Source organism: Typopeltis vanoorti, chromosome 17 (genome assembly GCF_054136105.1).
Source record: "Typopeltis vanoorti isolate ZY-2024b chromosome 17, IOZ_Tvanoo_1.0, whole genome shotgun sequence".
In the NCBI taxonomy this organism is placed as follows: Eukaryota; Metazoa; Arthropoda; class Arachnida; order Uropygi; family Thelyphonidae; genus Typopeltis; species Typopeltis vanoorti.
The window spans coordinates 76,594,318-76,610,669 of record NC_143565.1 but is presented as its reverse complement, the minus strand read 5'-3'; the positions used below and the strand labels follow the sequence as shown (position 1 = coordinate 76,610,669).

The following is a 16,352-nucleotide window of genomic DNA, read 5'->3' as shown; positions in this document are numbered from 1 at the left end:
CTTGTTGAGGATCTAAATTACAGAGTAGAAATGATGGTAAGACATACAAAAATATATTAGGAAAATTTGGAGAAAAGAGCAAAGCTAATAATAATGGCAAATATCTGTTGGATTTCTGCTCAGGATATGGACTGGTTATTACTAACACCATGTTCCAACATAAAAATGTGCACAAATTCACATGGAGAGAAGAGGCAAGAAATAAGAAGAGTCTCATTGACAATGTTATTGTTGATAGTGATGTTTTCTCCCTTGTGCAGGACACCAGAGTGCACAGAGGATTTGAAATTGGAAATGAACACTATTTAGTCTTGAGCAGGATAAAATTGAATTTCATATTGAAAAGAATAACATGTAAGAAATTACTAATTAAAAACAATAGGGGATATTATATCCCATATTGTTTCTTAGCCAAATAAGAAAATGGGATATAATATCCCTTAACTTAAATAAGCTCATGTCACCGAATTGAAGCCTTTGGCTCTTCATATAATTAGTAATTCATTAGGACACCTTCTTAGCAATTCTCATAAAAGGGATGTAAGTTCTGTTCGCTAGAAACTTGGTATTAACTAGGTCTACCTACTCACTGATGAGACCTCAAAAAGGTCGAAACTGGTCTGTGTAGTGACCGTCTCTCATAATGTTGAACAATAATACAGCTCCTAGGAGCTAAGTTCACATTATGGGTAAATACCAAGAATAGTGATCGGAGCTTGCTCCACCCTTTCTATCAGTTGCCTCAGCTTGCACTAATTTAATGGATCATTTGCTGCACTATCCAGGTATTTGCTTATGCTTGGAATCACCGAACTTTATATAGTTTCTATATTCAGCATGAAACTCTTTGAGTTTCTTATTCGGCTAAGAAACAATATGGGATATAATATTCCTTAACTTAAACATGTAAGAAAGTTTTAAAGCGAATAAAAGTTGAGCAGCTCTCAGATGTGAACTGTAGACTAAAATACACAAAGATTATCGAAGAAAAAATGGAAGAGTTTGAGAACAGGACTCAAACTTTAGAGATTAAGTGGTAATTCTTGAATAAAACCTGATTGATTTGGCCAGAGAAGCATGTGGTGAGGTTGTCTGCAAGGATCGAAAAATCAGAACTCCATGGTGGACACAGGAAGTTAAAAAGGCAGTGAAGGAAAAGAAGAAAGCATATTAAAATTTCCTGGCAAATAAGTTGGCTTGTGCTCTTAGAGAATACAGAGACATATGTAAGAAAGCTAAACACTGAGTAAAACTAGCTAAACAAAAGTCACGGGAGGACTTTGGCAAGAATATAGAAAATAAATATAAAGAAGGTGGGAAAGATTTTGGAGGTTGTTGAAGAAGCTTAGAAATGGAGGAAAGAGTACTGTAAAAGGAGTTAGAGATGATAACGGTGACATGAAAATGGGAGAAAAAGATATCCTTCAAGTATGGAGTAATTACTTCGAGAAATTGCTAAATGAAACAAGTAGTGATAACACAGTCGTAAAACACACTCAATAGGCATAGGAATACATATCCATACTTGAAGTAGAAAAGCCATCAAAGGCTTAAAATGTGGAAAGGCAGCAGGAGTAGATGATATTCGACCAGAAATGCTGAAGTATGGTGTTATAAAAGTCTTGCAGTGGCTGCACTGCATAGTTCAGAAGGCCTGAACAGAGGGACGAATTCCCGATGCTTGGAGGAGAGCTCTAATAGTACCCGTATATAAAAAGGGAAATAAAACTGAATGTGATAATTACAGAGGTATTTCCATTACTGAATGTTCCTGGTAAGATATATGCAAGTATACTTGAGAAACAGTTGAGAAGAATTGTAGAAGAAAAGCTTGGTGAAGAACAAACTGGATTCAGGCCAAATAGAGGTTGTCATGATCAGATCTTCATTTTACGACAAATAGTGGAGAAATCATGGGAATATAACAAAGATCTCTATTTGAGTTTTGTAGATCTGGAAAAGGCATATGATAAGGTGCCAAGAGAGAAGCTATTCAAAACGCTACAGTTGTATGGCGTTAGTGGATCATTATATCAAGCAATACTTAGTCTTTATTTGAGTTGTAAGTCAGCAGTTAGAATTGAAGGAAGTACAGGAAGGTCGTTTAATGTTAAATCTGGTGTGAGATAAGGATGTATATTATCCCCTCTGTTATTCATTATCTATATGGATCACATTATGAAGGAAAGTGGTATTAAATCTGGTATCAAAATTGCAGATGCTGATGTCAGCTCTCTGCTTTATGCAGATGATGTTATACTTCTAAATAAATCCGGTACAAGTCTGCAAGATTCCCTGACTAAATTGAATAACTGTTGTAATAGATATGGTATGGCCAGCAATAAAAAGACAAAGACAATGAAAATAGGCAGAATCGTTGAAAATGTCAACTGCATTGCGAATGGAGAACCTGTAGAACAAGTAAAACATTTCACCTACTTAGGCACAATGTTTAGTGAAGATGGTAAATTAAATATGGAAATAGACAACAGAATTAATAAAGCTGGTATAGTAGGAAGTCAATTGAATAAATTCATATGGAATAAGAGAGAAATTAGTCAGAACACTAAGTTAGCTGTATACAAGACAGTGTTCAAACCAGTTTTAACTTATGGATCTGAGAGCTGGGTCAGAAGTAAAACACTTGACCAAAGACTAGAGACCACAGATATGAGAATCCTAAGAAAGATTAGAGTCGTGAACAGATGGCATCAATGGCAATATCATATTAAAAACAAGGATATTAGGAAAGACCTTGACATTGTCAGCATCCAGGAATGTGTTAGCAGAGCTAATCTCAGGTGGTATGGTCACCTAAACAGAATGGGCAAGGAAAGATTAGCAAAACAAGTGTTCTCTGCCAGGTTGGCAGGAAAACGACCCAGAGGAAGACCAAGATATAGGTGGATTGATATGGTACAAAGTGCCTTAGACGACAGAAATATAAGATCTGATAAATTGGAGTCATGACAAGTAATAGACTGATCTGGACGAAAATTGTAGATAGGAAGTTAGTAATGATGTAAATTTTTCTTGTAGTACTATCATATCCTGTACGCCCCTTGAGGGTACATGGCAGGAATTTGACGATGATAGTCAGAGTGGTTGACAGTTTGGAGAGCGATAGAGAGAGAGAGAGAGCAAGCATATGAAAAGACCAGGTTGATTTCGTAGAAAAATTTTGAGTTAAAGCAGATCAAACAGTGGCCGGGGGGTGGATTCGAGTAATTGAAGTCTCTGGCATGGTATGTTGGGTCTGATGAATGCACAAGTGTCACCCTTGTGGTGAAAAGAGATGTGTAATGTGTCATTTGGGCAATTGAGGTTGAAAGTAGGAATAGTAATTCTGGTTTATAAGACTGTAGGTGATGGTGCACATTGTTTATATTGCTGTTTAGGCCACAGATGTTGGTGAAGTGGATGCGGAAACTTTCTTTTTTTCTGTGTTGTTTTTTATGATTTTTTGGTTGGATTTCTATCATTTTTTGCGATTTTTTTTTTGGATTTTTGATGTTTTTTACGATTGTATATTTTTTTATTTTTTGTCCATTGAATTTGGTAAGAAGAGGTAAAGAAGAAGTGGAGCATGTAATGAGAGGTGACAGGAGGGAACTTGGTCTCCTGTCGATATGTGGTCTCAACAATTTCACCCTGCAACCACAGTATTTGGTCTCCCTCCAGTCATGAACTGGCAAAATATGTGGCTGCAGGATTTGATGCTAGCTGATCAGGAAGCCTCCAGATTCATTATTAAATGGTTCAGTCCTGAGTAATAACCAGCAGCCAGCCTGCGGAGCCATTTTACTGCTGTACCCTTGAATGGGGGGGGGGGGGACAGAAACCGGAACCCTTCCTCTAGTGACCAAACATGGCTGAAGCCACTTCAGGTCTTTAATAAACAAGGTTGTTTATTTCATTGGGTGATGAGTGATGAAATGATGAAAGATATCTACCACCTGGAGTCCTAGATGACATTTCCTGAAACTAGAGAAGATATGCTTTTACGGCAGCAATGCTCAACAGGTTTGCCCTGCATCAGGTTTAGTATTAGGGTCTGGGTTTAATAATTTATTTATTTTATTATTTTTTTTTTTTTAAAGAGAAAACCAAATTATATAATTATGAATCAATATGGACGAAGTAAATTAATGTGCTCAAAACCCTAAACACAGTTAGTTGGAGACTTTTTTTTTTACTCTGAAAAGACAGCTTCAAAAGTGCTATTATTCTTAAAATATTTGAACAATTGCTTGAATTCTGTGTTCTATTCAACTGACTTATCTTTATCTTGAAAATTCCTCAGTTACTCTAAGCAAAGTAAAGGATTAAAATAATTGAAGTTTTTAAACTACTGTTGTTAATAAACCCAAGTAATTTATTAAAACAGATACAAGCTATGAATTGTGCACTGAAACCAAAATGAAATTGGAATTCACAGAATAAAATCACACAGTATAGCTCAACCCATGAGTCATCCTGCATTAAAAAAAGGTTAAGTATCACTGATATAGTGATTCTAATGTTTTGTGTATTCTCTAAAAGATCACAGAACACGATGCACAGCATCCTGTATAGTAGTAGTATTTATTATAACTAGAAAGCACATTTTGATTCCTTGTCTCCAGTTTCATTCACCCACAGGCAGGACAAAGGAATACAGAATTGCCACATGAAATAAGGCAGAGAAAGTAAGTGTTGTTGGACAAGCTCCAATATGTTTGGGCTGGGTTGGGAATCTTCATGGATAATTAGCTAAGTAATGTATCATACTTTACTCCTTCACTCTGCCACAAATTTCATACAGACAGAGGGGAAGATCAGAAACAGCATTCTAATAAAATTAATTAAAAGTTTAGAAGAAACAAAGAAAAAGAAATATGTTGATACTTCGGAATGTGCAATACAAAACCAAAAAAAGAAAAGGAAACTTTGTTAGGCATTTCAACAAGGACTATTTAAAGCTTGGTTTCATTGTAGCCCCTGGCAGTGAACTATCACCACGGCCTTTGTATGTGTGTAGTATGTTCCAAAATTCTGTCAAAAGATGCTATGAAACCTTCCAAACTTGCTCGTCATTTGCATTTGAAGCATAGAGATTTTATTGATAAGCCACTAGACTATTTTCAAAGATTACGGACCAGATTAAAAGTCAGAAAAGTGAAATGAAAAAGATGACAACTAGTGACAAGTCGCTACTTCGAGCATTTTATTTTGTTGCTCTTTGAATAATTAAAACGAAAAAAAATGTTTACTATTGGTGAGGAGTTAGTAAAGCCTTGCATCTTAGATGTCGTACGAGAAATTTTGGGTCCTCAAGCCACTAAAAAACTGGAGGTTATATCAGACCATTCAGAGGAGAATTATTGATATGGCGACCGATATTGAAAAGCAAGTTGTAGAGGGGATAAAGAAATAGAGATGTTTCGTGATTCAACTTAATGAATCAACTGACGTTGAGTATCCATGCTATCCTACTTTGCTTCGTGAGGTATAGTGAAGATGAAGACTTAACGGAAGAACTTCTTTGTTGCCTTGACTTACCTGGACGGACCACTAGTTCAGAGATATTTAATGCTCTTGATGGGTATTTTCAAGTGCAGGGCTTAGATGGAGCAAATGCATCGGAGAGTGTATGGACGATGCTGCAAGCATGACTGGACGTCGCTCAGGAGTAGTTGCGAAAATAAAGGAAGTCGTGCACCCAGAAGTTTTGTCCACTCACTGTATGATCCACCGGGAGCACCTAGCTGCAAAGAAGCTTTCTACTGAACTAAACACTGTGATGAATGATGTGGTGAAGATCATTAATGAAATTTCTAGTCGAGCTATGAGCTCCAGGCTGTTCACGACACTGTGTAAGAGTATGGACTCACACCACCAACATCTCCTTCTCCATGCAGAAATGAGGTGGTTATCGAGAGGAAGGGTTCGTGCATGCCTTTTCGAACTGAGGGAAGAAGTAAAGCAGTTTCTGCAAGAGTGAAAATCTGACCTAGTAGAGCCTTTGTTGAATGAGGAATGGATGGATAAGCTTGCATATATGGTGGACATATTTAGCCTTCTTAACGAACTTAATATTTCTCTTCAGGGGTCTTGTACAAATATTTTTACACTGAGAAATAAAATGGATGCATTCAAAAAGAAGCTCGTTCTTTGCGATAGTCACATACAAGAGGAAGATATAGAAATGTTTCCACTTTTGGGAGAATTTTTGATTGCTGCTGATGTCAACAAGAAAGTCATAATCAACATAATAAGTCAACATTTAAGGGCGTTAGCTGAAAACTTTAATAATTATTTTCCTGAAAATGAGGATCCTCGTAAAGGTAACCTCTGCATTAATAACCCCTTCTTGGAAGATATAAAATCATGTGCATTTTATCCTCGTGATAAAGAAAAGCTGATCGAGTTGTCTTCTGATGTCACTCTGGTGTCCAGACATAAAATGCAATCATTGTCTCAATTTTGGATATCACTTGAAAAAGAATATCCATCTGAGTTATAAAGCTATCAAATTGTTGGGCGTTTTTTCGACTTCCTATTTGTGTGAAAAGACTTTTTCAGCCATGCCAGTAAGAAAAAAACCAAACAGAGAAATCGAATGGATGTTATTGCAGCGCTCTGTCTCTCAGAAACATTAGCTAAAAATTGTAATTTTATAACACTGGATTTAATAAATAAAATACTATATACATTGGTTTATGTTTCTGTCTTAGCCATCAGCTGGTCCACAAAATATTTCTCCTATTTTCATTGGTCTGCAGGTGTAAAAAGGTTGAAGAATGCTGAACTAGACAATCTTCCTGAAATCATTCATCCTTAATATACAAACTAAATATTCAGCAGCTCAAGTAGTATACAACTGGTCATCTTTTAAATGGAAGCAAAAATAATATTAATATTACATTACATTTGAAATTAGTTGTCAATTCAACATTCCCATTTTTTTTTTTGTGTGTGTGTGTGTTCATGCATGCAAAAGCTGACCTTAAAAATGTATACATATGAATGCCAACTGAAGAATGTTGAAATTCAATAGTTTGAATCAGAGTAAGATAATAATAATAATAATAATAATATAAGCAGGAATAAAATAATAAGATTATAATATAAGAATTAACAGTAATAACAGAAGAATACAATAAGGTTAACTTGATATTCATATTTAATGGGAAAACATATCTTACCATTTTAAAAGTGTTTTCAGCAACAGACAGTAAGAAGAAATAACCTGCACTCAAAACAAATCTTCCAAGTACAACAATTACTACTGACAGTTTAACCCTGAAGAAAGAAAAGCATTTTAAATTAGAATAACATAAATATGGGAAAAAAATGTAAGTTAATTTCATAAATTCTTTAAATAGTAAAATAGTAGTTAAAATTACAAGAAGAAATCCACTCAAATATATAAACGATGAAAACTAAAGTAACAGTACTCAAAAATATATAATTGAAGATGATTTTTATTATCAACTGTTTTATCAACCTTCCATGATAAATATGGTGACATAAGTGCATTTAGGATGACAACAGTGCCAACTCTACAAATTTAATTTTTATTTCATAATCAAATAAACAATGCTTCTACAAGAGTGTTTGAGGTCATTTCATGTTTTGGAAAAAAAAAAAGAGTACCCAGAGGAAAATAAACTCCAAGAAGCATATGACTTTCACCACTGTTGTTTGTATGCTCAGAGTTAATTATTTGATAATTATTTAAATAATCAGAGATATTATTTTTAATATCCTATGGTTATGGAAAGGATTTTGAACTGCAATTGTTCATTACAGTAATCTGCATAACATATGAAACCCTGCTCTTAAGGAGCATGGGTCAGGAGGTTGAAATAACCAGATACATGGAATGGGAAAGGAGGTGGAAACAGAAGAGATAGTGTTGTGCATTTGTATTCTGTTTATAAGAAATGACAAATGGAGAGCAATTAATGGGTGCCATGGTTGTATTTTGTTCACTTTAGTGAGTAAGGGAGTGGCAAACCTCAGGTACCTAATCCTGGACTATGGCATACTTCATGTAATATACATCTGTTATATTATCTGTATACTGGTCCCTACCCTTCTTTCTTTTTTTTCTTCTTGCTATAAGAATATTCGAGGACTAGGGGTGAATCATTCCTATTTTGCTATTTATTTTCATCTAATGCAATGGGAGTCTGCCTTCTCTCCTAAGTATTTGCCTCACCAAGTAACTGAAGTCCCAACCCACTTGGCCAACATGGGATAAATTGGGACCAAAATCTCCCAGATATGTAAAAAGGGCCTATGCAACCCTACCACTTTTTTTGTTTTTTTTCTTGCAGCGACTTCATTCCAAAATGCTGATACAGTTATGCCTTATAATATGTCATGCTGAATCGGTTGTTGGGCAGAATAATCAGAGCCACATTCAGGGCGTAGGCAGAGAGTCCTGTTTGAGAAGTATATCACAGTCTCCAACTCAAATCAGTGATATTGAGTAAGGAATACAGAAGATATGGAATTAATCTTAGAGGAGAAGTTTACATAGGCACATGGAATGTACGGGGTCTACAGATGGGTACTCTTCATATTGTCTGTAAAGAGATGAAGAGGTATAAAATTGAAATCTTGGGAATTACAGAAACCAGATGGAATGGAGAAGGTCATTTCATAGATATAATTTTAGTATCTATGCCAAGGACATCATGTATGTAGCATTGAATGAGCTTAAGACAGGAATTAGGATAGGTGGTAGACTGATCAGTAATCTGAGGTATGCTGAAGATACAGGACTCCTCTGAAATGACAAGAAAGAACTAGGACAAATTCTTGACAAAGTTAAAGAGATCAGTAAGAACAGAGGTCTTCAGCTCAATTCTAATAAGACAAGGATTATGGTTCTCAAAAGAAATACAGATAGGGAAGCTATTTAACGGAGAAAGAATTGAGGAAGTCAGCAAGTTTGAGTACCTACAATCCATTATTAATGTGAAGAATTGCTATTTCAGAACACACCAGAAAAAGATTAGGAATGGCTCTCGAAAGATTGATCTATCTCAACATCAACAAAGTTAGGGATTCTGGATGTAGCTGTTTTTCCAAAAGCAACTTATGGATGTGAGACTTGGAACCTAAAGAAATCTGGCAGGAAAAGGATAGCTGCTTTTGAGATATGGTGTTACAGAAGGCTGTTGAGGATATCATATACCAATAGGTGCTAGAAGGATCAGTAGAACTTTAAGGCTCCTTAAGGATAATGAAAGAAGAAAGTTGAAATACTTTGGGCATGTTGAAAGGATAGGAGGACTTCTCACAACAGTAATAGAAGATAAAGTTCCTGGAAAGAGAGGAAGGGGTAGACTGTCAATGAGATGGATGGATAGTGCGTCTGGAGTGACTGATCTTCAGAGAGTTGAAGCTTCCAGAAAAATATATAATAGGACCACCTGGCGAGGGTAAAATCCAACAGTGAATGGGTAGGGATATGATACTCTATAGTGAACAACATAGCTTTTTAAAAGGTAGGTCCTGCCTTAGTAATTTATTCACATTTTATAATTAAGTGACAGCAGAATTGGATAAAGGAAATGGCTACACTATGATACTGCTAGACTTTGCAAAGGCATAATGACAGAATACCAGACAGATACCAGAGAAAAGTATATGGTGGAGAGTAACCTAGGAGAATGAGAGCAACCAGTGGAATGCCTCCAGGATGTGTGGTATTTTTTTTCCAGCTGCACACGTAAGGTGCAGATTAGGGCCACTGCTCTTTAATTTGTATATTATTATTATTATTATTATTTTCGGGCTACTCCAGGGAGTACTTAGACTCATCGAGGTAGGCCCTAAACATCATGTCCACACAACTATATGACATTCTCACAGTATCTATCATACCTTGCCTTGAACTCGCTCACTGTCATAGCACCCACAACAGACTCAGGCAGCTTATTCCATTCATTTACCACTCTAAAAGTAAAGAACCCAGCTCTAACACCACTGCTAACCACACTCTTGCCCAGCTTCCATAGGTGTCCCCTAGTTCTCCCACCACCAGTCCTGATCTCAAAAATATCCTCTGAATTAATCTTATAGAATCCTTTTAGCAATTTGAATGTCTCAATCATATCTCCCCTTTTCCGCCTATCAACCAGTTTCTGCAACCCACAAATCTTCAACCTGTTCTCATATGGTTCATTCCATAGACCTGCTATCATCTTAGTCACTTGCCTCTGGATGCTCTCCACCTCAAGAAGGAACCGAGGTGACCAAATCTGGGCACAGTAGTCAAGATGAGGTCTTATTAAAGCTCGGTACAGAGGTACAATAACTTACTTGTCTCTGCTCGTTAAGGTATTTTTCAACAACCAAGTGAGTTGATGAGCTGATTTAGCTACTTTCGCAATGTGCCCCCTAAACTTCATCTGCCTATCCACCAACACTCCCAAGTCCCTGGCCTCATCAATCTCTTGGAGTATAGTTCCAATCTATCTAAGTCATCCTGCAAGACTTTGACATCTTCTGCATTCACTATCACCCTCCCCAACTTTGCATCATCAGCGAACAAATGAACTGTTCCACTTAGATCTTTCCCTATATCATTAATGAACAGATTAAACAGCAGTGGTCCAAGAACAGAACCCTGCGGCACACCACTAGTCACAGGCCGTCTTTTGGACTCCACTCCTGAATAAACCACTCTTTGATATCTCTCCATCAACCACCCACCTATCCATCTCACCAACCTTATATCCATTCCCATATGTTGTAGTTTACGAATTAGAATTCCATGTGGTATCCTGTCAAACGCCTTTGCCAGGTCCAGCAGTATCACTGTAAACCCATTTCCCTTATCCAGTTCAGCCGTCACCTTGTTATAAAACTTGAGCAAGTTACTCAGGCATGATTTACCCTTTACAAAGCCATGTTGTCCCCTGTACAGTATCTCATTTTCATCAATCCATTCCTGTATTTTTCTCTTGACTACTTTCTCCAAGACCTTGACAACAACTCCTGATATGATGATCGGTTGGTAATTTGCAACCATAGTCTTGGATCCTCCTTTATGCAGTGAAACTATTTTCCCCTCTTTCCACGCCTTCGGGACTAAACCAGACCTTAGACTCAGATTAAACAACATGGTCAAGGGCTCTGATAATTCCTTAGCCGCTTCACGCAAGACCCGTGCCGGTATACCATCCAATCCCACAGATGTATTCACATTAAGGTTCTGAAATAGACTATTCACCTCCACTTCATTCATCACAATTCCTGTATAAACTAATGGCTCCTTCATTTTTTCAATGTCTCCACCTGGATGATATACTTTTGCAAAGTGCGTGCTCAATAACTCCACTATATCGACTGGTTCAGTGACCTCCTTACCATCGTCATTCCTTAAAATCATTTTGCCATGTACAGTTTTTTTCTTGTTTGCAGCATATTGAAAGAACTGTTTGGGATTCTCTTTTGCTTGCATAGCTAGTTTCCTTTCATAATCGGCTTTTGCTGTTTTTACCAGACTTGTTACCCTTCTGGACTGCACTTTATACCGTTCATGTGCCTGCAGGTCACCCCTTTCTTTAAATTCCCTCCACAGCTGTTTCTTTTTTTGCAGCTCAAGCATTATGGTGTTATTCATCCATTTAACCCCTACTTGTTTTACTATTCGGACCCTATACAATCAGCCATAACCTCCTGTAAATGCTCCTTGACCACTTCCCATGCTCTATCGATGTCCAGCCCTTGCAGCTGTACATGCCATGGTACTGATCCAAGCAATCTCCTAAGCTTGTCATACTTGCCAGCACGGTAATTCCACATATACCCTGTCTTAATCAAAAATTCCACACCTTTAGCCACCTCCCAGGTCAAGACCTTATGATCACTCTCACCAATAGGTGGCACCATGGTCATATTCATTACAGTCAAATTGTGAGATGCTATTACCAGGTCAAGCACTCTCACACCCCTAGTATTTTCAATTACATGCTGTCTCAGATAGTTATCCCTTAATAATTGAATAAAATCCATTTCCTTCCTCACATGTGTCCTCTCCTCCTTCCAATCAATGTTCCCATAATTAAAATCCCCCATAATAATTACCCTCCTTCCACTCATTTCATCAATTTGTTTATGCATACTATCTCCACCATCTATTCCATCACCTGGTCTATAGCAGCACCCAACTGTATATTTTATTCTGCCAGTCTCAATCTCACACCAAATAGCCTCAAATGAGCTCCTTTCACTATCCTGCAATACAATTTCAATTTTCCTTGGTTGCAGTTCATCAGCTATCATCAATAACACCCCTCCCCCCATTTTATTCTCTCTGTCCCTCCTAAACACACTATAACCTACACATTCTATCCCACTAACTATATCATCTTAATATCCCCCCCCCCATTTATGGATGGGGGGGGGGATATTCAGTTGTTTGCATAAGATGCAAAAGTGGAGAGAACAACAGTTGATAAAGATGATGTATGAGGGGTTTCTGAAAAGTAAGGTAACATATATATTTTTTTTTCTCAAGGATATTTAATAATAGGAAGTTGAAACTATAGACCAAGAAATAAGTGAAGATGCACTACTTCGCCAGTTTCCAAATTTATTGATGCACTTGTCCCAACGATAGATCAGGTTTATCAATACAAGTACTGAAGAAGTTCATGCCAACACCTAGTAACCAACATCGCACCACCCGATGAACTTTCTCATTCCTAGTGAAATGCCTTCCTGATGAAAAGTGTTTCTTGAGGGGCTAAACAAATGGAAGTCTGAAGGTGCTAAGTCTGGGCTGTGGGCGCAGAGTTTTCCAGTGATTACAGCACAACTACTCACAAGTGGTGTGTGCAGTGTGTCAAGTAGCATTGTTGTGTGCATCAAAATCATGCTGCTCGTCAGGGGTCCTGATCATCCAATGTTAGAGTACATCAGAAAAGATAGCCAAAGTAATAATAAAACATGGCCTTCACACTATAATCAAAACTGCATATTAAATTAACAACTCTGATCCCCCCCCCCCTCTCCTAAGGATAAACTCCATCCTATAGCATATGAAGTTCCTTGTGCCTACTATGGGCAGACCATGCTTTGGATACTCCCTTCACACAGGATTAGATGGAAGAAAACCAATGTGCTATTTAGAAGTCATTCATTCATTTCGTATGGTGATTCAACGGCTGTGAGCCCCTTTTACAGGGAGATACGGCACCACCTCAATCCCCCCTATTTTTATCTGGGCTCGGGACCGGCATAGCTGACAATTCAGACCCATGGCTAGAGGGATTGTCTTAAGTATTCCTGACTGTATCCATGTGTGTTCACAGGGCCAGTTTGCCTGTTTGCAGGATGAAAAATCCCAGATAAACTGGGAAAAAACCCTGCTGTCCACGCCCAAGACCGGCTAATTTGGCTATGGCTGAGGAAGATCCTTAAGCTCCTCACGTCGTCGATGGGAATCGAACCTAGGACACTCCTTCCCCAGGCATATGGTTGCAAAGTGCATAGCCACTAGGCTAACCGTGCAGACTATTTAGTTTAATGTTTAACACCTAAGCTTTTCTATTATAAGTAATTACAGGTCAGAAAGGTTACTTTTAGAGTCAGCCATGATTATGCAGAATTTTGCTAACCTGAATAAGTATGGCTGCATTAATTTGCCAAAAATTTGGGAGACTGTCATCTTAAGATCAACTCCTACATAGCTGTAATACTATTACTTTTTTTTCCCCTTTATTCTAACATTAAAGGGCAAGAAATTAGGACTCTGGATCTTTTATCTGTCAAAATGTTGAATTGTTTCACTTACTCTTTGTCACCTATAAACTATAACATGCTGCTTTGTGCTCTGAAGATGCTGGTTTGAAATCCAGCAAAATATAAGCCAGTTAATAAACATCTTTTCTATAAAATAGTTTGTTTGGTGTTGTTAATACCATTAAAATAAGCTTGAATAACGTTTAACACCTAAGCTTTTCTATTAGAAATTAAAAACCAGCGATTCTTTTTAGTGTCACAAGACAGACAAAGTAATGGAAAAAGTAATTAGGAACTATATCTAGGATAGTCTTGAAGGAATAACTCGATGAGCAAAGGCACAGCAACATCGTTTTGTTAACTGGAGATTGGGCAGATGATTTGTGGTTTATTCGTACATTGACAGCAAAGGTCATACTGTATCATTCCAAAGGTTATAGCAGCACACAAGGTAATAAAATATTATAAGTTATATACTAATTTAGCTATGTACAAAAAACAAATTCTGCAAAACTGAGCAATGTCATATCTACACATAAATAATATTTATGAGGTCCAACACAAAAAAACAAGACTAACCCTGTAGCTTGGCAACAGAGAGTGAAAGGGGGAGAGACAAAGAGATGGTTATAGAGCATGTTCTAACCCAGGGGTTCCCACCTTTTTGTTTCCTAGAGCACATTCTAAAATACCGGTAGGGCGACGGGCACCATCTATTTTTTCAAGCAAATTTTTTGAATTCTTTTGTTAAATGAATACATACAAAGTTTACATTATAATCAAATGTTTTATTACTTAAAAGTTAACATTATATAAAAATTAAAATATATATATATGTGAGTTAGTGTGATCATTAAAATGATTTTAATGATATAAAATGATTCACTCATTTTGGGATTAAAAATCGAAATATTTCAAAAATTTAAGTACAAGACACAGTTAAAATGATGCACATATAACTAGCAACAGATAATGAACAACTTCGAATGCGCATCTACTTTACATTGTATGCGTTTAATACTTGTCATGTGTCATTAACACATGCATCATATAGCATGCCGTGAATTATTGCGTGATGTGCACATGATTATTTCAAACTATACGGCACATGGTTGAACAGCGGCAGGCACACACAAATTGGTTGACGGGCGCCATGGTGCCCGCGGGCATAGGGTTGGGAACACCTGTTCTAACCTGTCATCATGAGACAAGGCTCGACTCCATCGCTTTACTCAGTACAAGTGGACACCTGCTCAAATATAGACGTTTTCTTACCCTCGGTAAGAAAATGTTTGAGTGCAAGAGTGAACAGTGAGTTAACATCAAGTTTCTTGTGAATCTGAAGAAATCCGCGATGGGAACTTTTAGATTATTGACTGAGGCTTATGGCAAAGAGTGCATGTCTTATGTATGCGTTTTTGAATGGCACAAACGATTTTCAGAAGGCAGAGAAAGTGTGAAAGATGATGATTGCCCAGGCCACCCATGCACAGCAATTACTAATGACAACATTAAAAAAGTATGAGATGTGATTCGAAAAGACAGAAGGTTGGGTGTTCGAGCTGTAACTGAGAAAATTGATTTGGACAGGGAAAGTATTCGATACATTTTAACGAAAGCAACAATCAATGCAGTGGAAGCCAGCAACATCTCCAAGACTGAAAAATGCACACGAGTCATTCGAAGTTCAAGGCCATGTTGATTGTTTTCTTCGATATCCAGGGTATTGTAATGGCAGAGTGGGTTCCCAGCGGCCAGACAGTAAATCAGCAGTATTTCTTTTCAGTCTTGATGTAATTGCACAAATGCATGAGAAGGAAACGACCAGAATTGGGGAGAAATGGTTAGATTTTGAACCAAGACAATGCGCCAGCCCATGATGCTTTGTCTGTGAAGCAGTTTTTAGCTAATCACAACATCACTATGCTTGAGCACCCACCCTATTCACCAGACCTGGCTCCTTGTGACTTCTACCTACCTATTCCCAAATATCAAATTGGTACTCGAAGGAACCCATTTTTTGTCAGTAGAAGATGTGAAACAAAAATGACAGAGATCCTCAACAGCCTTTCAGAAAATGATCTGCAGAAATGCTTTGAACATTGGTAGCATTATTTGCAGCTGTGTGTCAACTCAGAAGGGAATTAATTTGAAGGAGATCATAGTTGATTTTCTCAATTTGTTAAATAAAAAGTGATATAGGCACAGTCTCAGTTTTTCTGTGTCAGACCTCGTATGATCCTATGTGCTTGTATAAATTAATTCTATGAAAAATTTAAAAAGTTTAAGCAATTTCTCAGAGTCTGAAAAGGTCTAACTGAGCATATATGGCTCAACAGGATTAAAACTTAGCCTTATGTGCCATGGGGGAACAAAGAGGATAAGTAAGTAAGTAAGGATTAGTAAAAACGCCATTCCTTTCTTCAGTGAAGTAAGACAAGTGATACATTGTTTGCACATAAAGGGGATCATCAGTCCTTAACAAGTATGTGTCAAATGACTATGGCCAATGCAGAAAAAAACTTAGAAAAAAATTCCACTCTTCTGTTTCTTCATTGACTAGACTGCCAATGCTTAATGCAGACAATATCAGGTAATTTATT

At 37.3% G+C, this 16,352-nt stretch overlaps 1 protein-coding gene across 5 annotated transcripts in view; it reads right to left on the bottom strand.

Moving 5' to 3' along the window:
- The window catches only part of phtf (putative homeodomain transcription factor), a 291,193-nt gene that overhangs the window by 103,228 nt on the left and 171,613 nt on the right, over window positions 1-16,352 (bottom strand). For all 5 annotated transcript variants that reach the window (XM_090407495.1, XM_090407494.1, XM_090407497.1 and 2 more), the window contains one exon: window positions 7,188-7,284. In XM_090407495.1, the coding sequence (XP_090263621.1) occupies window positions 7,188-7,284 (97 nt within the window). The remainder of the gene's footprint in view (window positions 1-7,187; window positions 7,285-16,352) is intronic.